The sequence below is a fragment of the Arvicanthis niloticus genome, chromosome 14 (assembly GCF_011762505.2).
Source record: "Arvicanthis niloticus isolate mArvNil1 chromosome 14, mArvNil1.pat.X, whole genome shotgun sequence".
NCBI classification, from domain to species: Eukaryota; Metazoa; Chordata; class Mammalia; order Rodentia; family Muridae; genus Arvicanthis; species Arvicanthis niloticus.
Genome location: NC_047671.1, coordinates 13,998,713 through 14,026,024, shown reverse-complemented (window position 1 = coordinate 14,026,024; position 27,312 = coordinate 13,998,713). Strand labels below are relative to the sequence as shown.

The 27,312-nt window shown below is 48.1% G+C and overlaps 1 protein-coding gene across 8 annotated transcripts in view; it reads right to left on the bottom strand.

Moving 5' to 3' along the window:
• Ctif (cap binding complex dependent translation initiation factor) overlaps positions 1 to 27,312 on the bottom strand; it is a 266,010-nt gene that overhangs the window by 105,870 nt on the left and 132,828 nt on the right. For all 8 annotated transcript variants that reach the window (XM_034518416.2, XM_034518412.2, XM_034518413.2 and 5 more), the window contains one exon: positions 21,718 to 21,794. In XM_034518416.2, the coding sequence (XP_034374307.1) occupies positions 21,718 to 21,794 (77 nt within the window). The remainder of the gene's footprint in view (positions 1 to 21,717; positions 21,795 to 27,312) is intronic.

The window sequence follows — 27,312 nt, the reverse complement described above, 5'->3', positions numbered from 1 at the left end:
GCCAGTTCCCATATAATTGGGGGAAAGTAACGACCTGCACATCCCTTTACCCACCACCAACAAACCTAGCTCTTTCTGAGTTCCTGAGCTATAGATTTGAGCAGTATTTACTCTCTGTGAATGAGAGGGTTAGAGAAATGTACTTTACCGTAGAGCCATGGTTCTCAACCTTCCTAATGCTACCACCCTTTAATACAGTACCTCACATTCTTCTTCCCCCAACCATAAAACTTCATTGCTAATTCATAATTGTAATTTTTGCTACTGTTATGAATCGCAATGTAAATATCTGATATGTAGGAGATCTGATACATGATGTCCTGTGAAAGGGTTGCTCAACCTCCAAATGGGTCACAACCCATATTGGTTAAAAGCCAATGATGTAGAGGCAGGGGCCACAGCAGGAGACCCCAATGGCAGTGTGTGTGTGTGTGTGTGTGTGTGTACGTGTGCTCTCTAGAGTTCAGAATGTCCCAGAATGGTGCTTCTCCCATGCTGATGGGTCTGCTGGCCTCATCCATAAGCAAAGCCCTATACTCCACCGTCAGGGGCACCCCACGCCTGGTCACAGGGTCCTGCCAAACTGGTCCACAGCTTCAGAGACAGGATGAGTGCAGCCCTTGTGGGCTTTGGATACCCAGGAGGGTAGCACTGTCATCCGGCTTCAACCTCCTCTCCAGTAATACTTGCTGATCTCTCAGGGGGCCTCATCTTGTTTCTCTCTCAGCCATCTTATTCTCTGTCAAGGCCTTGTTTCTTACCAGCCTCTAGACCCTGCCAGCCTTTCCAGTCTGCCCTCCCCTCCACCCCCAACCACACTGTACCCTGCCTGCTCTCTGGGTCCCTGGGAGAGTTTCTGCAGACAGGGGCTTCCTCACAGAGCTTCTGTGAAGACACCAGTGCTCTCTGTCTACAGCAGTCTTCGGCTCTATGTCCAGCGTGGCCGAGAACTGCATGACTGCAGGTAAATGTGGGGACAGGTGACTTGGTGCCTGTCCGAGGCACACAAGGCAGATGATCACTTCACTCCAGAGTCTCCACTTGGAGACAGAGTCTCTTTAAGTGTTTTTACCAGGAGCCTCAAAAGTGAGTAGAAGGAAGGAGTCAGAGAGCCCCCTTTATCTCCACCAGCCCCTAGCACAGTGTGGTAGTTCACTCTCTTTTATCACACCTGTTAGAGCTTACAGCTCTGACTGTCTTTTCTGCTGTGCCCCAAGCTCAACCACAGAAGAGCTGGCCTTTCTCAGGTGGCCTTTCCCTCACCTCAATCATACAATAGCTGGCCTTTTTCAAGTGTACCCCTCACCTCGATCATGCAATAGTTGGCCTTTCTCAGGTGGCACCCCTCACCTTGATCATATAATAGCTGGCCTTTCCCAGGTGGGACCTCTCACTTGGCCAGTATACAACTTTAGGTCACTTACACTGAAGGGGTAAAGAGAATGTCCCCTATACAGGACCTTTCAGGGACTCTATGGAAGTGTGTACATTCAGAGATCTGAGACAGTCAGCTCTGCAGGTCTCTAGTTAGCTGCCCAATCTTTCTGAGTCTTACACACTTCCCTTGTACAATAAGGATGTAAGTACTTAATCATACTTCCCTCCTGGACCCACTACAGGGCACTCAAAGAGAGACTAGGCAAGACATCATTATTTGTAGTGTGAATATTTTTATATTTTCCCATCTACCCATGGAAGACTTCCCTACCAGTTTCTGGCAGATTCCAGTGTTTTGGTATGCTTCCAATTAAAAGTGCAGCCTGTTGTAATCATTGCAATTCTAGAGTTTATGTGTTGAGTGTGTGCATTTATGTGTGTGGTGTATGTATGACTTTGTATGTGTGTGTGCATGTCTGTGTACGTGTGTGAGTATGTAGTATAAGCACATGTGTACCTGTGAGTGTGCACATGCTCACAGCTTGGAAAGTTCCCTTTTCCTGGAACCCCCGCTGGCTCCCCTGGGGGACATGTTTGTTCTAAAGCTCAGGCAACAGCATCTTCCAGCTCCAAGCCTTCTCCAGGGAGGAGACACTTAACTCATGCTCCACTGCAGATGTGTAGAAGAGAGGCACGAAGGGAAGGAAGTGGTACAGAGCATGGAGCCGGTTAGGAAGGGTATTCTTAGAAAGACCGGAAGTTGAACTAGAAGGTGGGTAAATACAAAAATTTCAACCCACTCCAAGCCTTTAGTGAAGTTTTCACATTTAAAATGGAAGGGGGCAGGGCACAATCAGGAAATTTAAGTAGGTAATAATGTCTCTTCACTCCTGCATCGACACTATTGATTTTAAGAAGATTCATTTTTTATTATTTTCATTGTGTGTGTGTGTGTGTGTGTGTGTGTGTGTGTGTGTGTGTGTGCGCGTGCATGTGTCAGTGCTCAGAAGAGACTGGTGGACTTCCTGGAGCTGGAGTTACAGGCAGTTGTGAGCCATTTGACTTGGCTGCTGGGAACCAAACTCAGCAACTCATGCTCTAAACAACTGAGTCATTCCTTCCGTCCAAACACTGTAAAATACTAAAACAGGGTCTCTTGTTTCCCAGGCTGCTAAGCACGTGACATTCTCCTGTCACTGTTTCTTTCTCCTCAGTGTTGAATCTTAGTGAAGTTTACATTGCTGGGCAGAGACCCCATGACCATGGCAACTCTTATAAAGGAAAACGTTTAATCAGGGCTGGCTTACAGTTTCAGGGGTTTAGTCCATTATCAACATGGCAGGAAGCATGGCGGTGTGCAGGCAGACACGGTGCTGGCGGAGGCAAGAGTTCCCTATCTTGGTCTACAGGCAGCAATAGGAGACTATGCCACAACGGGCATAGCTTGGAGCATAGGAGACCTCAAAGCCCGCCCATACACACTTCTAACAAGGCCACACCTCCTAATTGTGTCACTCTCCATGGGCTAAACATTCAAACATATGAATCTATGCAGGCCATTCCTATTCAAACCAACACAGTTGGGGTATTGTTCTATATTGCCATGCCTGGCTGTATGCTTGTTTGGTTTCTTCTTCCACTGTATAGGTTAGTTCTGTGTGGCTAACACAATACAGCAGAAGAGGTGACAGGTTGCTTTCTACAGCAGAAGGGTGGCTTGTAAGAGACCAGGTAATTTCCACTTCCCCCGTTTCTTTATCTTATTTCTGCCACACTGTCTCTGCTTTTCCCTCCTTTCCTCTTTCCCTCCCTTTCCATCTTCTCCTTCTCCCTCGAGCATGAACATCCTGTAGAGCAGCCCACTTGCAAAGAAATGAAGCCTGCAGCTTAAAGCCAGTGGGAAACAGGCCTGCCAACATCATATCAGAGAGACTGCAAGTAGAAGGTCTGGCTGACAGCTTGTCTGTAGTGTCTCAAGGGACCGTGAGCCAAAGGAACTCAGCTTTGGTGTTCTGGCTCCCTGACCCCCAGAAGCTGTGGGACAACAATCCTAATTCTTGGGCTAACTCATTACACAGCATGAGGTAACCAGTGCAGCTTGCGTGCTTTTGGATTCTGCTGCAGCAAAATCTCAAACATGGGGATGTCTCAGGCCTGGACGGTAGGCAGGAATGAGAGTTTCAAGGTGCGTGTTTGTGAAGAGCTAAGGCTCTGTGGAGAAACAAGGCTTTAGGATAAATCACTGTGAGGATTTATGGGTAGTGACAAGCTTACAGAGACCTCAGGAGGGGACCTTATAGGCAGCATCCCGAGATGCTACCCTGAGGGGAAAAAGTATGTATACTCATAGTGATTCAGTGACCTTGCCTCAGCATTTCCAGCCTGAGTGTTAAAGATGTTTCCTGGTTCCTTCTTGCTGAGTAGAGTAAGCTGGGAGAGGAGCTAGACAAGTTAAAAGAAGGACTGTCACACACACACACACACACACACGAGGAACAAGAACTTGCTAGTTCTGAAGAGTCCTCGACTTAACCAGATGGCAGATGATGCTAAAATTAGGAAGTGACTTCTGAGTAAAAGATCAGAAGCCTGTATGCTCAGGAAAGCACAGTCCAAAGACTGGAGGTTGGGATGTCATCAAGATCTAGAGAGGACTGAAGGTGGTATGGCCCAGCACAGCTCATCGAAACAGAGGTGCCTCTAACTATCCTCAAGGGTCACTCACAGATCTTCCCAACCATACTTCAGAGCTCCAAGAAGCTGGAGGGCATTCTCTCTGCAGAAGATCAAAGAGGAGAGGAAAAATCTTTGAGTGACTTGAAGGTGAGCTTTTCCAGTGGTGTGGGAAACACCAGGCTTCACAGAAGGTCAACTTTGTTTCCAAAAGAACAGTATCAGTAAGACCAGAAGGGCCAGAGACTACAGCATGAACAGAGGATCCCAAGTTCTACAGGCAGCCATCGGAGAAAATAACTCAATTGCAAATACATGTCATCTTTCAGAGACAGGGAGGGGTGACCTGGGAGGTAAATCTGAGAGCCTAGCATACTCACTGATCACGGGCTGCCATCACTTGAGAGATCTCCATCTTATAAAACTGATCCTGGCTGGAATATCATGAGAGATCTCCACATGAGACCTCCATGGCAGAGGGTGGAGTCAGAGCCATGGATAGCAACTCCTGAGAGGAACAGGGCAGGACTCTACCTGAGGGAGAAACCTCCAGCATTTGTCTAGCTGAACTGCAGAAGAGTTATAGACAAATGGTTTATATGTTGCCCCTTCTTGAATGGGTGTTTATGGTAGTGACCCATGTCTGTCCCAGTGACCCTGTGTCTGTCCTGGAGTTATATACTGGGTATGTGTGTATGTAAGAGCACAGCTAACTTGTCCTTTTAGACCAGAGGCCCACAGATCTAGAAAGAACCAGATGCAAAGAACTACACCCAGAGTCTCACGTGTATGCTGCACATGATCTCTATGAATAGGAGGCTGAACTCTGAGCTGATGATGTCACCAACTAGTAACAGTGGGAGGAGCAAGTGCATTCTGTATGGAGGGGGAACCAGTCATTGGGGGAGGCAGGTGTGCTGTAGTAGTCAGCCTTCGGGATGGCTCTCTCCTTCTGGACGGCCATACCCTTGGACTTTCCCCTTGTGACACAGAAGACTTGTCTGGCCAACAGAGGACGGCAGAAGAGAGGGCATGCAATCTCTACAATGAGTCTTAAAGAATATAGCACTGCAGCTTCCATGTCAGTGTCTGATTGCCTGCCTGTCCATCTGCTCCTCCCTTGGGTCATTCTCTGAGACTTAACTGAGACCATGAGCATGTCACGAATATGTGTGTGAAGAGGCCTGCCTTGTAACCCAGAACTACAGAGAAAATGAGGTGTGCCACTAACCTGGAAAAACCAGGAAATAGATATCCAAACCCCCAGCTAAGCCCCTGACAACTACATCCCTGGTTAACAGCTGGACTCCAATAGCAAGAGAGTCTCTGAACCAGAGCATGCTTGGTGAGCTACTCTGAAATTGTGTGAGATTACAAACAATCCAGGCTTCAAGTCCTACATTTTGGGAGATTTGTACCAATAGATACCCAACATAAATATTCAGTCTGGCCCTTTGTTTTAATTTTTTAAAAATATTTTTATTCATTATATATAATAAATAATATGATATATATGAATAAATAATAATATGATATATATTATACATATGATCTATCTATCTATCTATCTATCTATCTATCTATCTATCTATCTATAGAGAGAGTACACTGTAGCTGTCTTCAGACACACCAGAAGAGGGCATCAGATCCCATTACAGATGGTTGTGAGCCACCATGTGGTTGCTGGGAATTGAACTCAGGACCTCTGGAAGAGCAGTCAATGACCTTAATCTTAGTCAATGAGCTATCTCTCTAGCCCCTGGTCTTTTGTTTTATTTTCAGCAAACTATCATTGGCAATGCTGACTAGCAAGGTCCCTAAAGCAGCCACAGACCGATACACAGACATATAAAGAGAGAGATATAGACAGGAGAAACAGAGAGACAGACACAAACACAGAGAAACAGAGATAGAGGGGGGTGAGGGGGGGAGAGAGAACATGCCAATGCATATCTACAAATACAAACATAGGTACAGTATTATCACAAATATTAGAAGGGTCTCAGGTTTGTATAGCCCTTGGTATTGGAAGCCGCTCTCCAGGAACGGGCTGATTTGCACTGCAAAGTCTACCTACAAAGGAGATGGGCTATTTGATGAAAGACACAGCCCTTCAAAGAGGCGAATTTTTGCCTTGAGGCTAGTACTCACCTAGCAGTAGGGCTCAGAGGGGTCTAGACAGCTCAGCACACTCACAAGGCCACCTATGAATGTGGCTGGACTGTGCGCCCTGCAGAAGCTCACTCAGCGTGGCTTCCAGACAATGGTGGTGCAGCCAAAATGTGCGTTTGCTTCAAGTCGGATAGTTTTCCATTTTTAAAAACTAAAAGTCCTTCTTTCAACAAATGTCCCCTCTCACCCCCCCAGAGGACCCCCACTCATGGGATGGATGGTCTCATCATTTGCAACTAGATCAGTCTCTTAACTCCGGGTGGCCACTGAAGGTGTTAGTGAGAAGACGGAGATCTGCCTGAGTGATCTATGAAGGCCACAATAACCAATGATACCCACTTCCCAAGTTAGGGGGTGCGGGCGGTAAGTCAGGGGCTCTGGGGACCTATTGCAGTAGAAGAGGGTTGGCACATTCCCCTTTCACATCACAAGGTGGTGGGATGACTGTCCTTAATTGCTTCCAGTCAGGACACGAAGCTAAAATATATCAGGGTTGGCTAGAAGAGAGGGTCTGAGATTTCCCTGATGCTTAAAGGAAGGGTGGGGGGATGGGGGATTCAAGAAGGTGCTGGCCCATGTGGTTCTAACAGAGGGGACCTAATGACCTGACTCCACTCCTGCCCGAGCATCTGCAACATCAGCAACACCAGACAAGTCTGTTTGTTATCTGCCCATCCCCAGGATCCCCACCCTGCCTCTCTGTGCCATGGTTACAACTCAGGTTCAAAGGCACCAAGCTTCCTGCTCAGACTTTAGAGGTTCAGCCATCCATTCCTCAACTCACTGAGCCACCTATGTGCATGCGGTGACCATTTAGGCCACCAGCCCCATCTCATCTGTTTTGTTTCTAAAACCATCTTTGGTTCCGGTCTTTACACATTTACTTTTACGAGTTCAGTGCCACACCGATAAGCAGAACTAGACATTGAATCCTTTGTCCTCTTGAAGTAGTGGTGTCCCCAAGGGAGGTGAATCAGGAGGCAGTGGGCTGTTCTCTCGGACACAGCTGGTAAGGGTCCTGTACGCTCTCAGGCTTCCTGCCTATTACTGGGTGTGAGGAGCCGAATTTGCCATTAAAAGATCGCGCAGGCTTCTGCTTCCTGGTTCTTCACGGAAGCTTTACTTGAGAATGCGCCTGCGTGTGGCGCAAAAACAGAGTATGACAATTGGATGAAAGATTTGAGCCAATGAGGGATCTGCACGTCTCACAAAGCTCTATTTAAGCAGCGGGCTTTCTGAGCTAGGGGTCCTTCCTCCACCTCACTATTAAGAGAGCTGTTTAATAAATGCTGTCAGAAGAATCCTGAAGTGTGGCGTGCTCCTTATCGGCGAGGCTGCGCGCTACAACTGGGTCCTCAGGCCTGACTCGCCTGGGAACTGGACTGACATCATGATTAGCACCAGCAAAGGGCAGAGGAGAAGCTGAAGACTAAGGTCATTGGATGGTCCAGCAGAGAAAGCCTGGTGTGGTGCTTGAATATGCTTGGCCCAGGGAGTGGCACTATTTGGAGGTGTGGCCTTGTTGGAGTGGGTGTGGTCTTGTTAGAGTAGGTGTGTCACTGTGGGTGTGGGCTTTAAGACCCTCCTCCTAGCTGCCTGGAAGCCAGTCTTCTCCTAGCAGCCTTCTGATCAAGATGTAGAACTCTCAGCTTTTCCTGCACCATGCCTACCTGGATGCTGCCATGTTCCTGCCTTGATGATAATGGACTGGACCTCTGAACCTGTAAGCCAGCCCCAATTAAATGTTGTCTTTATAAGACTTGCCTTGGTCATGGTATCTGTTCACAGCAGTAAAACCCTAACTAAGACAACTGGGAAGAGGAGTCCAGCCAGCACAGGGACAGAATGAAAACAGGCCTACTTCGGAACTAAGAGAAGATTGGGGCCTGGTGAATAAAGACAGGAGGTGAGAAGGCAGGCAAGGAGAGCGAAGGACAGGCAGGGAGAGATGCAGCAGGTAGATGGAGCAGGCCCTGGAGTTCTTTTAAGAGGCGCTGAGAGGGTTTCTGAAGGCTTCATTGAAAGCTTAAGAACAAGCCGGGCCTATAGTTCATATATATATATATATATATATATATATATATATATATATCTTCTGAAGATGCTCCTATATTTCCAATATATATATATATATATAACTTCTGAGGATGCTCATAACTCAAGGCCTGCTTGGACTGTAGAGTGAGCAAGCCCAGGCAACTTAGTGAGACCCTGCCTGGTGAAAAGAGGGCTCAGTGTCCAAGCACTTGGCTAGCACGTGGGAAGCCTTAGGTTCAGTCCTTAGTACTAGAGGGAAAAAGCTATGAACTCCTTAGTGGTTCTTCCAAAGACATCTCATTATTAATGTACTGACAATGAGGGCATCTACACTTCCCATGGATGGCTGGTGAACTTGGGTGTCTGACCACTTATAAGAAGGGTCTATGGACCACTTATGGGGGGCTGTCTATGGACCACTTATAAAAGGTGGGTCTAAGGAGCCTACCATTGGCTTGGGTTTGACTACTCTGGTGCTGGACCATTTTGTGTTCATCCAGGCCTACTTGGAAAACCTGGGTAACTTTATTCTGCTCATGCTTGGAGGAAGATCTCTGTAGGTGCATAGAGTCGGGAGAGCCCGAGCAACCACTTGTGGCACCCTGCTGACCTTTCCCCTAGCTTCTCCCATGCATGCTACACAGAGACGCCACCTCTAGGGACCTGTTTTCCTGAGTTACTTTATTTCTGTTTGCTGGTGTCTTGCCTAATTGAGCCCCTGCATCACTTCTGGAAACCAGGCCCTCCCAAAATACTCCAAACCATAACAGAGGCTACCTTGGCATCCCTAAAACACATGCATTGGAATAAGTGGCTAAAATTAAGTTACTGGGAAGATTCAGAAATAACTCCCAGAGCTCAGGGTAAATGCTGACCCAGGCAGGAAGGCTCCTTGGTATTTTTAAAACCTGTGCCCTGGTCACTGCTTGGAGGGTAGAATGTACCCTTGTGCCTTGGTCTGGGCCTCATGATTAGGGGCAGAGGGCAGCTGGAGGAAGCCCTCTCTTTAGGGATGCCCATTTTCCTGTAATACATGCTGTTTTCTCTCGGGTCTCTTACTGGGTTGGGCCATAACCTGGGAAAAAAAATCTGTGGTCTACTGCAGGAACTTCCAACATACGTTTACTCATGGACTTGCTCAGTGGAGGGAGAGTAGGGCTGACCTTAGTGCTGTAGCTGAGTAGATAGTCTGGTGGGTTTGGCTGAGGTCTTTTCATTTATCCCTTCTCTGGCATGAGGCAGAGTAACCCTTCTCTCTGACCATTTGAAAAATGGAAGCCCCATCCTTACAAGACCGCCGAATCTTGAACGGCCTATAACTATGAGTTAACTGGGTCTACAAAGGCAGTGAGGGTCTCAGGACAGGGAGGAGGGAGTAAAGGGAAGATTCGGATCAGAGATCTGATTAGAAGCACAGGTTCTAAAGCCAAGCCTCCTAGCTGCTTTATTTCTCTCTACATGATATTTTCTTCATCTGCAAAATGGAAATAAAAATAGCATGCCCTTCCTTGGGACGTTGAAGAGAGTATATGAACTAATATTTGTTTAAGGCTCAAAACAGTGCTCTTAATATAGCGAGCCTTGGAACTGCTCACGGAGTTGCTGAGTGAGTGACTTCTGGCCTGGGCTAAGGGTGGGTCAGGAGTATCTCAGGATCCAGCAGAAAGACCCATAGAATGAACAGATGAACAGCCTGCTACTCCCTCAGTACCGGTGATCTCCAGACTGGTACATCTTCACAATCTACAGTCTTGTATACTTTCAGAACTGGTGAGATGTGCATACAGCCTGGTATTCCTTTAGACCCACAGCCTGCCACCCCCTTAGAACCTGCAGATGTGCAGGCTGGCACCTCTGGAAATAGGATGCCCCTCTGTGGTGTCTGAACTTAGAAACCAGATGCAAAGGACATGGCAGCACAGCTCAGGTTGGCTGGGTGCCAGCATACAGATACAGACAGGAAAGGCATACACAGGAGCAGACACATGTCCTGCTTGTCTAGAACTTTCTGGAAAGATCTTTCCTGAGAGTCTGGGCTAGCTTCCACAATGTTCTCAGTTCTGTCTATTCCATCCTATGGTGAGTGAATAGAACTCTATTTTTTTTTTTTTTTTTAATCTGTAGCATGAACTCTGCAATACCTCTGAGAGCTAGAATCACAGTCACACTTCACAACAGAAGAACTGGGCTCCAAAAGCATAAGGTAAGGGCCCTGGACCAGACTCCAGGGCTCCTGGTTCAACAGCGTTTCCCTCTACACTCACACTGGAAGGGTTCTCAGAGTAAATGGTAGGAGGAAGAGGAACTCATGTTTTCTGAGGGTCCAGTTATTACTTGGTCTTCCTGAGTACCTGCCCCAACAGATAATCTAATGGCATCCCTGACCCTGGGAACAAGAAGAATAAATTCAGTGAGTGTCTTCCCCCCTGACACCCAAAGACCCCTGTTTGGTGAAAGATGAGATGGACTTAAAAATCAAGTGAGTCAGGCCAAGGGCTTGGCTATCACCATGCACACTGTCCCCCATGGGGGACTCAGATGATTTGGTTGACCAAAGCTTGGTTATTTGAGCCTTGTGTGGAGGAGGATGACTGGCTAAGACATCTGAGATGGAGTAGTTAAAACAACTGGGTGGCTGGTTCCTACGCTCCTCTGTATCCTGTCCCAGCCACAGACACCTGGAGCTGCATCAGTCTATGGCTAGTTTCCTGGTCAATAGCTCTCCTGTCCCCAGGCCACAAGGCATGCCCCCTCCCCCCTCCTTAGTTGCCTTTCTTGATCCTGGGTATCCCTGCTTTGCTCTTTAGAACTTGCAGGGTCTGAGCAAACTCAGACAGCTGGACAAAGGGGGTAAGAATGATAGAGAAGAGGAATGCCCAGTTACTCAGTTGTAGACACAGTCCTGGGAGATGTGTGTTGCCCTTTGCCCAGGGAGCCTGCCAAATGTACAGCAGCCCATCTCTTATGCCTGTTTGGCCCCTATATGGTTGTGAGTTCTGAGCTAGGGACACACTGGTCCCTCCACAGGGGAGGGTCCCCAGGGGTCTGCATTCTCATAAAGCATGAGGCTGGGAATGGGGCCTGAGCTTGGAGCATGCACCAGAGAGCAGTAGAAAAGGGATCCAGGCACATCGTTCATGGGAGGGTATGCCCAGCCTTCATGGGGACCAGGAGCATGAGTGAAGCACCAGCACTCTACAGAGGATGGTGTGACACGTCATGGCTTGCTCACAGCCTGGGGGCTCCGTTTCAATCTAACAAGGACCATGAGGCTCGAAGGACATGAGGACATGTGGCTCGAAGCAATGAGCTGCTCTTCTTTCCAAGAGAGCCCGCCTGGGGGTGGGCGTGCGGGAGGAGGAGACATCCTAAAAATAATTCCTATTTGACTCATTTTGCTCCCAATCTGACAGGGCTGCCTGCCAGGCGGGGGTCTGCCTGGCCCATTTTCTTATCTATCTTTAGCAGGGACTTAATGAGGGCAATTTCCTTGCTGAGAGAGAAAGAGAAACCGTGGGCAATGCGAACATGGATCTGTCTCACAGTCCCCCAGCTCCTGACAAGAGGATGGCAATGGCAGTCACTATGGGGCTGAGCTGTCTACGAGGGCTTTGGTGACGGCACAAATGAAGCAGCCGAAACCAAGCCAGTGACAGCCAGCCGGGGTAGGAAATGCTCACTCTTTTCCTCCCAGTCCTATCGATATCAAGATGTGAACAACATGCCTAAAGTCCTATGGCTCCCCACGTCCCTTCACCTTCAGTGTCTCTCTACCCTGTTTTAAAGAGCAAGCCTAGCTCACTCTTGTTGTTCAGAAGGCTACTTTCCAGGGTGTCACCGGGAACACGGAATTAGCAAACACTGAATCCACTGCTCCTCTATTTACATTTTCACCGACTCATCAGTATAGGATCTCTTTTTATCCGTGTGCTTCTGTTTATAGACTGCTTATTTATTTTTATATTTTATTATTTATTTCCATGTGTATAGGCGTTTTGCCTGCATATATGTCTGTGCGCCTCGTGTATGCTCTGCCTGTGGAAGCCAGAAGAAGGACTCAGATCCCCAGGGATTGGAGCTACAGGGTGGTTGTAAGCCACCATGGGGTACTGGGAATTGACTCGGTATCTCTGGGAGAGCTGGCAGTACTCTTTTCAGGGTCCTCTAGGCTGCTTACTTACTATATGTTAGTGACCCGCTAATGTTGAACTTATTGTAGGACTAAGGCCTGCCTTCATGACGATTACTACATACTTGGTCTCTCTGTAAGGCACATCACAGTCTTCTTGAACTTGAGATCTGTGCTCACGTGGCCCACAAGTTCCTTTGCTACCCCAACAAGGAACTTGAACTTACGAACCTCCCGCATTTTACTCAGGAGCCACACAAACAGCAAAATCACTAGCAAAAGCACACGGAGTGTGGAAAACACGGCCCTAGAAAAACCACGATCGGGATAAGTGATGAAATGACAGTAGGATGGTAAATGCTGTGTGACACTGGCAGGGTTCCTATGTAGCATGCAACTCAAACTATCTATTGTTCTATGTCTGCCAATGACTGAGTGTCAAAACATCACAGGTATTTCATGTTACAGTAAGTTTTAGCAAGTAGGCAAGCTTGCATTATGGAATCCATGGATAGTGAGCACTGAGTGTATGCCTAAGAGGATTAACTGAGCAACTTATGTGAATGAGCTGATAGAAAGACAGACACAGGGCTGGACCAGTCAATTCCTGATTAGTTCCTGGAAGACAAGCCCCTTTGTAGAATAAGGACTCCCACGGTGGATGGAGAAATGCTTAGTACTCATGCGAAAGGCAAGCTCCAGAAAGCTGCTGAGACTTGCAGACAGGTGACCAGGGGGTTCCTCGAGGGATCACACTTGAATCACTGTGCTCAGTCAGGGAGCTCTGCCCTCATCAGTGCACACGGGCATCATTCAACCCATGAGAGGATGGGCATGGTACAAAAGGCAGAAGAAAGCTGAACTGGCCTGCTGATTTCTTAAGACAGACATTCATGTTCTCATGGCTTCAGACTTGGTTTTTGCCTTTTGGACTTGAGACTGAATTACACCGCTGGCTTCCTACAGCGGTGCTCATAGCATGCAGCGGCCTGTGACGTTCTGCCCTCCATGATTACAGAAGCTAGTTCTGATAGAAAATGGGGAAAAGGTTGAAGCTACAAGCATACAGTTCTAAATTTCAAAAATTAAAGAATATAGATATCACTTTTTCCCAAGGAATCTTGCAAATATAGATGGTTTAGAAGAAAACAGGCGATTATTAATTCCTAGCATAGCTTCATAGGTTAAATCATAACCAGACCAAATCTTTGCCCTTTTTTTTGAAAGGGTCACTTTCCTGGCACATTCAGGGAATACTACAGACATCAAGATCCAAAGAGGGTTGCAAGAGGCCTTTCCCATCACTCCATCCTTGGACTTCCTCTAGTTATAAAACCAAACTAAATCCCCGAGACAACTCAAGAAACAAACAATAATAAAAATCCTACTACTTTCTTTTTTTTCCAAAGATGAGTCTGGTAGTGCATGTCTATAATTCTGGTACTAGAAAAACTGGGGCAAAGAATTATAGTTCAAAGAGTCTATACAATGAGACTGTTTGAAAATTTTAACAAAAAACTGACACATAACTCATTAGTCAAAAAAATGCAGTACAGAGCTAAACAAAAAATTCTCAACTGAGGAATCTCAAATGGCAGAGAAGCACCTAAGGAAATGTTCAGCATCCTTAGTCATCAGGGAAATGCAAATCAAAACAACCCTGAGATTCCACCTCACACCAGTCAGAATGGCTAAGATCAAAAACTCAGGTAACAGCAGATGCTGGCAAGGATGTGGAGAAAGAGGAACACTCCTCCATTGCTGGTGGGATTGCAAGCTGGTACAACCACTCTGGAAATCAGTCTGGCAGTTCCTCAGAAAATTGGACATAGTACTATCTTCAGATAGTACTATCTGAAGACCCAGCTATACCACTCCTGGGTATATACCCAAAAGATGCTCCAACATATAATAAGGACACATGCTCCACTATGTTCATAGCAGCCTTATTTATAATGGCCAGAAGCTAGAAAGAACCCAGATGTCCCTCAACAGAGGAAGGGATACAGAAAATGTGATACATTTACACAATGGGGTACAACTCAGCTACTAAAAACAATGACTTCATGAAATTCGCAGGCAAATGGAACTAGAAAATATCACCCTAAGTGAGGTAACCCAGTCACAAAAGAACACATATGGTATGTACTCACTGATAAGTAGATATTAAGCAAAAAGTTTGGAATACCCATGATACAACTCACAGACCACATGAAGCTCAAGAAGAAGAAAGACCAAAGTGTGGGTGCTTAATTACGGGAAATAGAGGGTGGGAGGGACTTGGGAGAAAGAAAGGAGGGGGAGGGGAAAAGGGGTGCAGGATCAGGTATGGGAGGAGACAGAGAAGATATACAGAGAGTCAGGAAATTGAACAGAGGTGTGTATCAATGGGGGATGGGGGGATGGGGGTAGCCACCAGAAAGTCCCAGATGCCAGGAAAGCAAGAGGCTCTCAGGACCCAATGGGGATGACATTAGCTGTAATACCCAATGAAGGGGAGGGAGAACCTTAGAGACCATATCCAGAGGTTAGGCAAGGCCTCTGGTTGAGGGATGGGGCCACCCACCCATCTCCAAAATTTTAACCAAGAATGGCTCCTGTCTAAAGGAAATACAGGGATAAAGAGTGGAGTAGAGACTGAAGGAAAGGCCATCCAGAGACTGCCCTACCTTGGGATCCATCCCACATGCAGCCACCAAACCCAGACACTATTGCTGATGCCAAGAAGTGCTTGCTGACAGGAGCCTGACATAGCTGTCTTCTGAGAGGCTCTGCCAGAGCCTGACCAATACAGATGTGGATGCTCGCAGCCAACCATGGGGCTGACCATGAGGACCCCAATGGAGGAGTAAGGGAAAGAACTGAAGGAGCTGAAGGGGTTTGGAAACCCCATGGGAAGAACAACAATATCAACCAACTAGACCTCCCCCGCCCCCAGACCTCCCAGGGACTAACCACCAACCAAAGAGTACACATGGGGGGAGGGCAGAGGATGTAGCAGAGGATGGCCTTATCTGGCACTAATGGGAGGGGAGGCCCTTGGTTCTGTGACTGTTCGATGCCCCAGTGTAGGGGAATGCTAGGGTGCTGAGGTGGGGAGTGGGTGGGTGGATAGGTGGGTGGGTGAGCTCCCTCATAGAAGCAGGGGGAGGGGATAGAAGGTTTGTGGAGGGGATAGAAGGTTTGTGGAGGGGAAACTCTGGAAAGGGAATAACATTTGAAATGTAAATAAATAAAATAACCAATAAAAAATTCAACCCTGTGAAGCACATAATCAATGTTTTTAGTGTATTTGTAAGCATACTATACTAATGGCCTCCAATTCCACAGACCCCGTTTGTTTTTAATCAGTGACACACAGTGTTTACCAGGAGCTTGCAAAATCAAAGCCGACAGCTGATGCTTGGGATCTGAGTTTGTGCAGGCAGAGGAAGCAGCGAAGAGATTAGATCCTTAGCTGGTTCCACAGCTTGAGGACACCAAGCCACAGTCACGGTCGGCTGTAGGATAGACATCATGGCCGCCCTGCAGCATCTAGCATGCAGCCCAACTCTGCACCCCAGGGGGATGGCTCGCTTGCGGCTTCTCATGCAGTGGAGCCATCTGACGCTGGCCAGGATGGCCAAGGTATTCTTTATTTCTTCCTGTCCATCTGCTTTGCGCATGGAGGACATTAACCATTCCGGGACCTCGCTTAACGAAGCAAATTAATTTGAAGGGCTCTCTTCGCCCCTGACTGCACAGGTGGGCATCGTGCAAAAGACCATGTGTCTATTAGTCTCCCTACTCTAAATGATGACAGGCCAGGCTTCGGAGTCTGTGGGGTCTTCTGAGACTCCTGACAACCTAGGCAGGGCATCTTCCGAGCAAGCAGACAGCGGCTTCTCCCTCCTATTAATCATAGTGGGGCCACTGAGCCCTATGTTTGTTTGCTTCTGCTTCTAGGGAGCGTGTGGGTGACTTCTGGGGATCCCCGGGGCATCATCTGCCTAGCTGTGGCTTCTCTTCTCCCTTACACTCCATCTCCCTTTCAAAGTCTTGTGGAATTTCACTAGTAGTTGAATCATTACTCCAAAGGGGGGGGGCGTTCTAGAATCTCCTCTCACCCCAACACCCCATGATGCTCTCTTCTCTGAGCCACAACTCAGATGCTACGCAGACACATACAGCTCTCTGGATAATTCTGTAGCCAGAATGCCACTGTGGCAGCTCCACCTTAGGCCCTTGTATTCTCCAGATCACAGAACATACCATGGAGAACAATTCTAATTGAGGGAAGGGTGGTAGTGTGTGGCGGTTAGAATGAGAAAGGTCCCCATAGGCTCATATATTTGAATCCTTGGAAATGTTTGAGAAAGATTAGGAGCTGTGTCACTAGAAGCATGCTTTGAGGTTTCAAAGGCACACAGCATTTCCAAATAGCTTTCTCTCTGCCTTGTGCTTGTGGATCCGGATATAAGATCTCAACTACTGCTTTAGAGCCATGTATGCTTGCCTGCCACCATGCTCTCCAGCACGGTGGTTACGGGGTCACCCTCTCAAACTATAAGGTCCTAACATACTCCTCTTATAAACTGCATTGGTCATGGTGTTTTGTCACAACAATAGTAAGGTAAATAAGACAAGGGGTTTAATAGCGCTTACTTCTGGGGAGCTAATGTACTGCCTACCTCCCTTTCAGAAACAGCTCTCATCCCTCTGGCTGCCCCTTTGGAAATGGCCCTGGTCCTGCTCAGCCTCAGACCACACCCCTTTCTGATGATCAAGGGACATGGGACATAAAGTTCTGCATAGTTGCTGCATCTTAGGTCAACTCTCACAAGTTCCTCAAACTTCAGAACTCCCTGTAGGGTCAGAACATGCCACCAAGTCTACCCTGATGTGGGGCCTGGGACACCGTGTAGCCTTGGGGGAGCAGTAGGGCCGTGGGAACATGCCTGGGGCAAAAGTGGGGCCAAGGCATGTCCAAACCCTGGAAACCTCATCATGAGATCAGCAGGAGAAGGCTCACTGCCCCCCACTAGCCCCCAACATTCTGGGCCTGCACGTTGCCCCACCAGAGGGGGTCACATAGCCTGGTAGCCAGGTTAAACTTCCTTCCTCCTTAAAAGCACCTAGAATGTCTCCTTATGCAAATATGTCAGTATCCCTAACACGCTGGTTCCAGTCAATAATATACATTTTCTCCAAAGACCCCTATTCCCTAAAGTTTAAATAACCTTTGCTTCCCCCGATTAAACAAGCTGACTCACTGACGCCTGTCTCCTGAGAATGGTCCCACCTTACAGGTGGACGGGAATGATACCCTTGAGCTCAACTTCTCTGCCTGAGCCTGCTGCCTCTTGCCCCTTCCACATCATGCCTTCCAAAGCTTGCCCTCACCCTGGAGTCTGTTCCCCAGGCTGTAGATACTGTCACTTTTAGCTCTTAGAATAGAGCAGGGGTGATGGGAGTGAAGGTGGGGGGGTGGGGGGGGTGGGAGGAGCCTGCAGAACTCCTCCCCCTTCCACAGGGATAAGGAAACCCACTGAATTAAACAGATGCTATGAGCCCAGACCTCAGCCCCTTAGTGAATTTCTTCCTGGATGCTGGGGTTGGGCAGAGAGCTTTAGAGAGACCTTCTCAACTGTCCACTTCCTACCTGGCAGAGATGGAGCATGCAAAACCATGTTACTCCTAGGGAATGCATAGAATATTCATGTACTTCATATTTTAATCCCCAAATGCATGGTTTTATCTGTCATCTGTCATATTTTATCAGTCCCCCTTCCCCCCAAATAAGCAGGTGGTTATCAGTTGTCCAAATTTTGAGAAAAAAAAATTTTTTTTAAGATTTATTTATTTAGTATACAGTATTCTACAAGCATGTATGCCTGCACACCAGAAGAGGGCACCAGATTTCATTACAGATGGTTGTGAGCCACCAGGTGGTTGTTGGGAATTGAACTCAGGACCTCTAGAAGAGCAGTCAATGTTCTTAACCTCTGAACCATCTCTCCCGCCCTTGACAAAATTCTTAAGGAGAAAACCTTTAAGCTGTCTTGGTGGTTGATTCCTTTTTGCAAAATAGGGGAAAGCCAGGTACAACTTAGTTTTAATCAGAGCTCCTGAGAGTAGCCTGTGGGGGTGGGGGTGGGGGCTGAGCCTTAGGTTGCTTCTTTACAGGGGCTCTGCCTACCTACTGTCACTGTCCCGGGTTAGGGGACGCCATGATTATGAGGTTAGACTTCAAAGACAGTGATGAGAAATACTTTCTGTGCCCTTTACAGCTTCCCTGACCTGGAGAACACACTGGCTGCAAAGACCACTCAGATGCTATACAAGAATGAGCTTGTGCAAACCTCTCAAGTATTGGATACATTTTATGAAAGAAAAAACACAGTTTTCAAGAACTGAAGTACCTTGGGGGGGGTGGGGGGGGGTAGAGAGATGGCTCAGCACTGACGGCTCTTACAGAGGACCTGGTGTTCAGTTCCCAGCACCCACAGTGGGAAACTTACCCTTATCTGTAACTCTGGCTCCAGGGGGAGCTGATACCTCTGGCTTTTATGGGCACACATGTGTATACACACACATGCACACACACATGGATATATGCACACGTGAACACACATGTACACACCTTTAAAAAAATGAAGCGACTCACCCTATCCAGCCCCTACTTCCAGGGCACTGCTACATGGTTTAGCTACCTAATGCCTCCAAATTGAACCGGGTGAGAAAAGCGCAGCAAGGCACCCAGAGACACCTAGAGAGCTACGCAGGATTAGGACAGGATTAGGACAGACTGCTCTGCGGATGAGGATGCTAGGTCCCCGGTTTTGAGAATGCCTGTTCTGGCTGGAAGGTACCACTCAGTTCCAGGCACAGCAATTTGCCATGGGGTCTGTTGCAGTCAGACCCAATTCTGGTCACTCTGTAGGGAGACAGAAGACCAAAGACTCCTGCAGGCATTCCAAGGTGAGTCACAGGGACACCAGCAGGATGTGGCTGGCCACTTCCCTTCTCATGACAAATGGTAAGAACTGAGGTATTGTATGGATGCTGGTTGAGTTCCTAGGTTACCAGAGTTGATTCTGGTCCTCTCCCTGCGACACCTTCTCAGCGTGGTTTACGCTTGCTTTAAATGCCAGCGAGGCCAGTGTCAAGTACACAGGCTTGGTACCTAACGAGGCCACTATGGAGGATCTTCTGCTGGAAGAGCTGGGGTTGACTTGGTAATTCATGGATAGCCGATCTGTGAATGACTGAATCACCAAGGTTCCCAAGAAAGACCCAGAATTCCACCAGCTTTTGTATAATAAAGTCTTTCAGCTGCATTGTTACCTGCTCTCTCCTGAAAATATCTACCATATGGGTGCTCTACAGCAGGACGCTCCCCACCCGCCACCCCCGCCCCAAGTGATAAACAGGCCTGTTATATTTCTGACTGGCTCCTTGTCTGGCACATACTTCAGCTGTGTGTGTCTCCTACCCTGAGCTGCAGTCTGACTCCAGTGGCCAAGATGTTCCCTCCGTGTAAACACAGGCAGCTGCCACTGGTACTTCCACGTAAATCTTTCATGGGTTTCACCATGTGGATGCTTTTTTCTCTACCCTGCCCCCAGCACCCTAGCCCCCCTCACAGGACATACTTTCTGTCCCTTTAATCAACTTTATTGCTTCTCTTTGGACGCTGGCCCGGTCCATATCCTTTGTGAAGTGCATTGACCTACACAGAGCATTCACTGCCGTGAGTATGGATGAGTGAACGTCCAGCTTCCTGGGCTTCCCTATGCCATGCACACTCCCTCCCGACATTCCTGGGCCATGTCGTTTCCGGTGGCCTGCCCCGTCTAGGAGACTCCTGTGGAGCATGGTGACCTGACTCAAAAAGTGACATGTGGGCTGACATGGATGCCAGTGACTTGGCCCAGAGAAGCCTTCTCATCAGTAAGCTTGGAGAGTCTTGGCATCTCTGCGATACACACTGGGGAGGAAGGACAGAAGGCCTTCTGCTCTCTCTGACACCTTCCCGGCCCTTGTCAACAACATTTCTCCTTTGAGGGGTGTTCCTTATTTCTTTCATTTGCTCAGAACCCAGAACCCAAGAACTGTTCTGAGTAACGCTACACAAGAGGCACAGAGTAGGCAATCAACTGTGTCCTGGTCAGGGAAGGGCCAAGGGTTAGCCCAGCTCTCCTGACTCAGTTTCCTCTTCTGATGCCTATTGATTCCCAGTCCTCAGTCAGGACAGACTGCTTCCCAGTTAGCTGGACACTCATTTCCCCCGAGAACATTTTCAGAAATAGAAAATCTACTACTGGGTGACAGGCATTCTGGGTATCTGTCATCCACCTACCTACTACTTCTCAGTTCAGGATTTCCATGCAGAGCGAGGGGTCAGAGTTCCAGGTTGGCTGAAGCCCAGCAGCTCCAGCTGTGGCCACGCAGCACCCAGGGTAGGTGCTCCTAGGGTTCTGAGTGTAGGATGGTAGCTGACAATTTGTTGTCTCTTAAAGAACACACTCTGCTTACTAAAGGTACAGCCACGCATGAGCTATTACCTTTGTGTAAGAATGAATTCCCTATAGGGAAACACCTCATTTTAATTCCTCAGGCATACGCCTTTTTATTCTTTCTTTTTTAAAGATTTCCATACTGAAATATTTATTTTGCACATTCAAGCAAAAAAAAAAAAAAAATCCTCCTTAGGTACAAATGGCTGCACACAGAAATCTCTGCACCTGGAATCTTTCATGTGAACTATATAAGAAAACCTTTCCACATAAGAAAGCCTTGTAGACAGCACACATGAATCTCTTGGACGCTCGATCTTGGTTGCTTGCTCCGACACAAGTCACCTCATCATGTTTTTCCTGTTCCCTGGTTACTACTCTGAACCGTGAGGGTCACTGCAAAGTGTGGCTAACACACAGGACAATTCCTAATGATGAAAAAAAAACAGAAAGAGGGATGCCTTTGAATCTGTGAGCTTGGGGAGCCTCCTGGAGGCCATGATTCTAAACATGCAGCCTGAGGGCTCTCTTCCGTGAGCGTGCTGCAGCTTTGGTTTACAGAAAGAAAGCATATCTGTAAATCTTGACTAATGCTCGCTCCCAGGAAGGAGTGGAAACGGTGGCCCTCTGCTGGTCTTCTGAAGGGACCTAGTCCCTGGGCCAAGCACAGACACACAGATTCCACACAACCAAGCCCACTGTACCCTCAACGTCACCTCAAAGGTGAACACCTCATTTGCAGGTATAAGTCCTATTGCAGCATAGATCAGAGCTAATGTGCCCAGCAGCCCAGCCCAGGAAAAAGTGACAGCAGTCGCAAGTCTTTCTTACCTTCGGTCGTTTCTCCTCCTTCGGAACAACTTCTTGGTATGTGCAATCTCTGCTTCATGGGGCATCGGATGGTAGCCCTGTGGTATAGAGAAAGAGAGGCCATGAATCATTTTTGTAAAAGAGCGGAGTGTGTCCAACACCACATTTACTGTGATAACACCCAGTAAAGGACACGAGAGGCCAGATTCTGACCATCAAATCACACCAGAAAATGGAAATCATTAAAACAAATGAATCCCTACCAAGGAAGGATGCTTAGGAGTCTGGACTCAAAGAATAGGGGAACTAGCGGGAGACCTCAGAATTCATCATGTCCCAGATCTCAAATTTGTTGTCGTTGAGACCAAGGCTGAATGAGTAGTCCTGCAAAGAAGGGCAGCCGAGCCAAGGCCACCAACGCCTTCCCATCGTTTTCTTTCAGGATTCTTTAAGGACTGATTCCGTGAAAACAGAACAGGGGGCCCTTCCTGTGGAGTCCTAAGCCAGAGAGCTGAGTGTTCCCCTGTCACCCAGAGGGTCAGGTACATAACCAATGGTTGTAGAAAGGGGACAGGTTCTTTTTCCAATCTCCAGTTAGGCATGTCATCACCTTCTACCATAGGTCATTGAGAAGACTCGAGATGAGTGTACCAAGCCGAAGCCTTGAGCGCAAGATGACTCCTAATCCTAGGGCCAACCCCCCCTCCCCCCACCCCCAGCAATTCCTTTACCTTGGAAGTATTTAGGGAAAACATTCGAAGAGCTGATTGTCTTCTAGACTTTAAATGAGGGCCTGAGGAAAATTCTAAGGTTGGTTTTGCACACGGTCCTTACGGTTATAAGGATTACGGACCAACATCAAGGTTGGGGAGAGATCTCCTTATATGCAATGTCAATCTTGCCAAATGCTCAGGTAGGATTATTCGCAGAAGCTGGTCTGCACACTGGACATGCAAATGTGTCCATGTGGGGGATATGACCAGGAGCACTGCCGGTCTATCCTGGGCAGCTGGAGCGTAGTGGTGGGATCTAGGGGTATCTCGGATATCTAGGGGGAGGGTTCCAGTCTGGGGCCTGAGATACCTGAGAGACCTACAGTTTCTCATACTGTCTAGGCGTGAACAAGGTGAGAAAGGAGCCTTAGATACAGGAATGCTGGAGATGGCAAGAGGAGGGTAGACAAGGAGATCAAGGCCCAGAGAGGCCAAGCAGTAAGTGAGAGATGGCAGTTCTATGGGCTGCAGCTCCCTTCACTACTCTCCAGGGAGGCCTTCCTTTAGTCTTTCTTCACAGGGCAAGGTGGAAGACATTGGTGCCCCTGGGTACACTCAGACTGGCCAGTTTGATGGAGCTTTCCAGAGAGGTGATGGGAGGACACTGAACCAGGCAGACATGAGATCTTGGAGTTACGGTTATTTGGCAGAGACTTCTATGGAGTCCAGGGAGCAAAAGCCATTTTAAACTATTTTAATGATGGCCCTTCCCTCCCTCTCAGGTCTTTCTAGCCCGTAACAATCTAGCCAAAAATGTGTGAATGGATTCCAGGCTCCAGGCAGCCACAATGGGCCGCTGGGACCTTCAGGATATGCTTTGTTTAATAGAGTTTTTCAAAGGATATTATTTGTTTTCTTTAATATAAAAACACAAATAAGGAAAAACACCAAGTCTTCCTCTCTCACTTCCTGTCTCCCACCCTGACCAGGTTCTGGCGGGGCTCCTTCCCCTCCTCCCTCCCTCCCTCCCTCCTTCCCTCTCTCCCTCCCTCCCTCCTTCTCTCAATCCATCCCTTTATCCATCCCTCCATCCCTCCCTCCATCCATCCCTCCATCCATCCATCCCTCCATCCCTCCCTCCATCCCTCCCTCGCTCCTCACTCCAAGCCTCTCCAGGTCACTGTAGGAACACACTGGGTGTGCTCCCAAAAGACAAAGGCCAGGAAGCTGAGACTCCCTCCCAAGCTGGTCCTGAGCTGGCATCAGACCAGGATCTCAGCTCGAGGTTGACAGATGGAGCTGCTCACAGTGCTTGGCATAACATGAGCCAGGAGGCGCCAGTCTATTCAGCCCCACCTAAGAGTTCTGGAATCTAATGTGTGCCTAGGCCTCTCCCCACACAGGCAGCAGCAGTGGGAAATTCCCCTTTTGCTCATACCCAGCACTATAGGAGGTGACCAAACATCCATCCATCCACCCATCCATCCATTCCCCATGAAAAATCTCCCTCAGCCATTTCATCTGTGGGAACAGCTGACCTGAACTGTGACCACTGAGATAAGCTTGGGAGAGTAGCATGTCCTGGATAGAGTGCCAAGGACAGAAGTGACCAGTAAGGAGTCTGGAAGGAACATTAGTTGTTGTTCTGATGGCTTGCTCAGGGCAGAGGGACGTTCTGGCTTCAGACCCAGAGATGTATCTGCTTTTCAGAGAAGATCTCCTGGTCGAGAATGAGTCCCGCTAGGCTGTCAAGGCATCCTTGAGAACACCTATGGGCTTGGTGATAACAGCTTGCTCAGCACATCTCCAGTAAGGGAATCAGACTTTGGGTCTCACATACAGTTAGATCTGTCAGATCACTGTGAACATGCCTCTGAGGTATCACCCTGGACCTAGACTACCATTAAGAACCTACTCTGCCTCAATTCCTCTCTGGGAGACCATTCTCCCTTTGGCTTTGAGACCTGGATACAGTCCCCTAATGTCTAACCCATGGCCTCATGGACCTTGACCTGTGTGGGGCCTTGGAGACAAGTAGCTCACAGAAATAGAGCTTACTGGGGAGGGAGGAATGGAGAAAGGTGGAGGGAGGGAGGGAAGACAGAGAATCCCTGTGTACCTAGTGCTGGTTGAGCACATGTGAAACACACACACACACACACACACACACACACACACACACACCTTTACAAACATGCATATCCTTCTGCTGGAGGTCAGTATAAGTCTAAGCGATAGCTCATTATTGTTATGGTTGCAAAAACATGTTCTATAAGATCAGCCCATTCTCGGGTAGGCTTGGAAGGGTGGAGAATCACACATCTAGTATGCTGGTTGGTTGTTATTGTCAACTCAGTACAACTGATTTACCTGGGAAGTGGTAACCTCAGAACTGCCTCCACCAGAATGACCTGAGCAACTGTCTTGGCTGATGACCGGTGTGAGAAGGCCCAGGCCACTGTGGGCAGTGCCATCTCTCTCGACAGGTGGGTTTGGGCAGAGAGCTAGCAGAGAATGTGCTGGAGAGCAAAGCAATGAGTGGTGTTCTTCCATGGTCTCTGCTCTAGTTTCTATCCTGACTTTTCTCAAAGAGGGAAGATTCTTCTACAGAAATATAAGCTGAAATGCTTCACTCTGCGAGTTGTTGTTTGTCAAGGTGTTTATTGCAGCAACAAAAATCAAACTAGAACACCTATTATAGTAGGTATCTCTGGGGGATTAAGGACAGATCCAGTATTTTAGCCCCAGAGAGTGAACAAGCCCAGGCTGGAGTGCAAGCCCCCTGCTCTGAACCAATGGCTATGAAGAAATCAATCATGTATCTGTAAGGAGGCAGGCGGCAGAGCAGGTCTACTGGAAGCTCCGAGAGCAGCTGTCACTGTGATGAGATGACAAACCTCTAGGACAAACCTCCTCCTGCCTCTCCAAGCATCTTTCCACACATCCCAACAGCTGTCCACGCACCCCAACAGCTGTCCACACACCCCAACAGCTGTCCACGTACCCCAACAGTTGTCCACGCACCCCAACAGCTGTCCACGCACCCCAACAGCTGTCCACGCACCCCAACAGCTGTCCACACATCCCAACAGCTGTCCACGCACCCCAACAGCTGTCCACGCACCCCAACAGCTGTCCATGCACCCCAACGGCTGTCCACGCACCCCAACAGCTGTCCACACATCCCAACAGCTGTCCACGCACCCCAACAGCTGTCCACGCATCCCAACAGCTGTCCACGCATCCCAACAGCTGTCCACCCTTCCATTCATCTACCATTGTACAGCTGCACTTTAGAAATCATGGCCGTGGTACTGAAAAAAAAAAAAAAAACATTTGAACTGCACATTCTTACAGAGCACATTCTAGCCAAAACAGAAAGCCTCAGATAAACAAGAACATGTGATGAATGACACACATACTAGAGAGGAGGAGGTGAGTAAGGGCTGGGAGGGGGCGCATCAAGAGAGACCTCTTTGTTAGAATATTAACATCCATCCATTTATCTATCTGTCCACCACCCACCCATCCATACACATATCCATCCACCCACACATTTATCCATTCATCCACCACCCACTCACTCATCCATCCATCCATCCATCCATCCATCCATCCATCCATCCATCCATCCACATACCCATCCAATCCATCCATCCACCCATCTATCCATCCATTTATCCACCTACCTATCCATCCATCTATCCACCACCCATCCACCCATCCACCCATCCATCCATTCACCCACTCACCCACTAACCCACCCATCCACTCATCTCCTCACCCACTCATCCATACACCATCCACGCATTCACCCAACCACCCGACCACCTACCCATCCATCTGTGGTGGTTTAAATGTGTTTGGCCCAGGGAGTGGCACTACTAGGAAGTGTGGCCTTGTTGGAGAAAGTGTGTCACAGTGGGGGTGGGCTTTGAGACCCTCCTCCTAGCTGCCTGGAAGTCAGTTTTCTCCTATTTGCCTTTGGATCAAGATGTAGAACTCTCAGCTCCTCCAGCACCATGCCTGCCTGGATGCTGCCATGCTTCCCACCATGCTGATAATGGACTTAACCTCAGAACTAGAAGCCAGCCCCAATTAAATGTTGTTCTTTGTAAGAGTTACCTTGGTCATGTTGTCTCTTCACAGTAATGGAAACCCTAACTAAGACACCATCTATCTATCTATTTATCCATCCTTCCATTCTTGGTCTTCATTCAACAAACATTGAAGGTCTATATATCAGTGCATCAGGTAGAGAAGAGCAGGTAGAATAAGAGCAATTTCTGGTTCTAGATGGGCTAAGTGAATACATACAAGGAAGCTAATGCGTACTGAGTGTTGAATAGCCCAAAGGAAGGCTGCCATCAAGTGGTGAACCTGAACTTGATGGTATCTGTATCGTCTTCAACCCACACTGGGCAGAAAGAAATGTGTCCCTCAAAACATTTATTGGAATCTTTATCCCAAGTATCCACAGATGTGACCTTATTTGGAAACAGTCTTTGTAGATACAGTCAGGTTAGGATGAAGCCACATGGGATTAGGTTGGGCCCATAACCCATAACTAGAAAAGACTTTGGACAGAGGGAAGATGGAGGCAGTCTCTCCAGAGAGACAGCTATAAACCAAGGTGGGCCAGGAACTCCAGAGCCCAGAGAGCTGGGAAGAGACAAGAAGAGATTCTCCCCTAGAACTCGGACATCTCGATGGTTCTGTGAGACCACACTTGTCAGCTTTGCTCACTTGTTCTGGCAGCTCTAGAAAATTCACACCCACACCCCTAACCTCCCATGCATAGCCCACACTGAAGCCCCCAGCACTTTATCCATGACCCTGGGCCTGCCGGTCTGTTTCTCCACATCTGCTCCTCCAACATCACCAGCTAGTTCTTCCTGGGTGA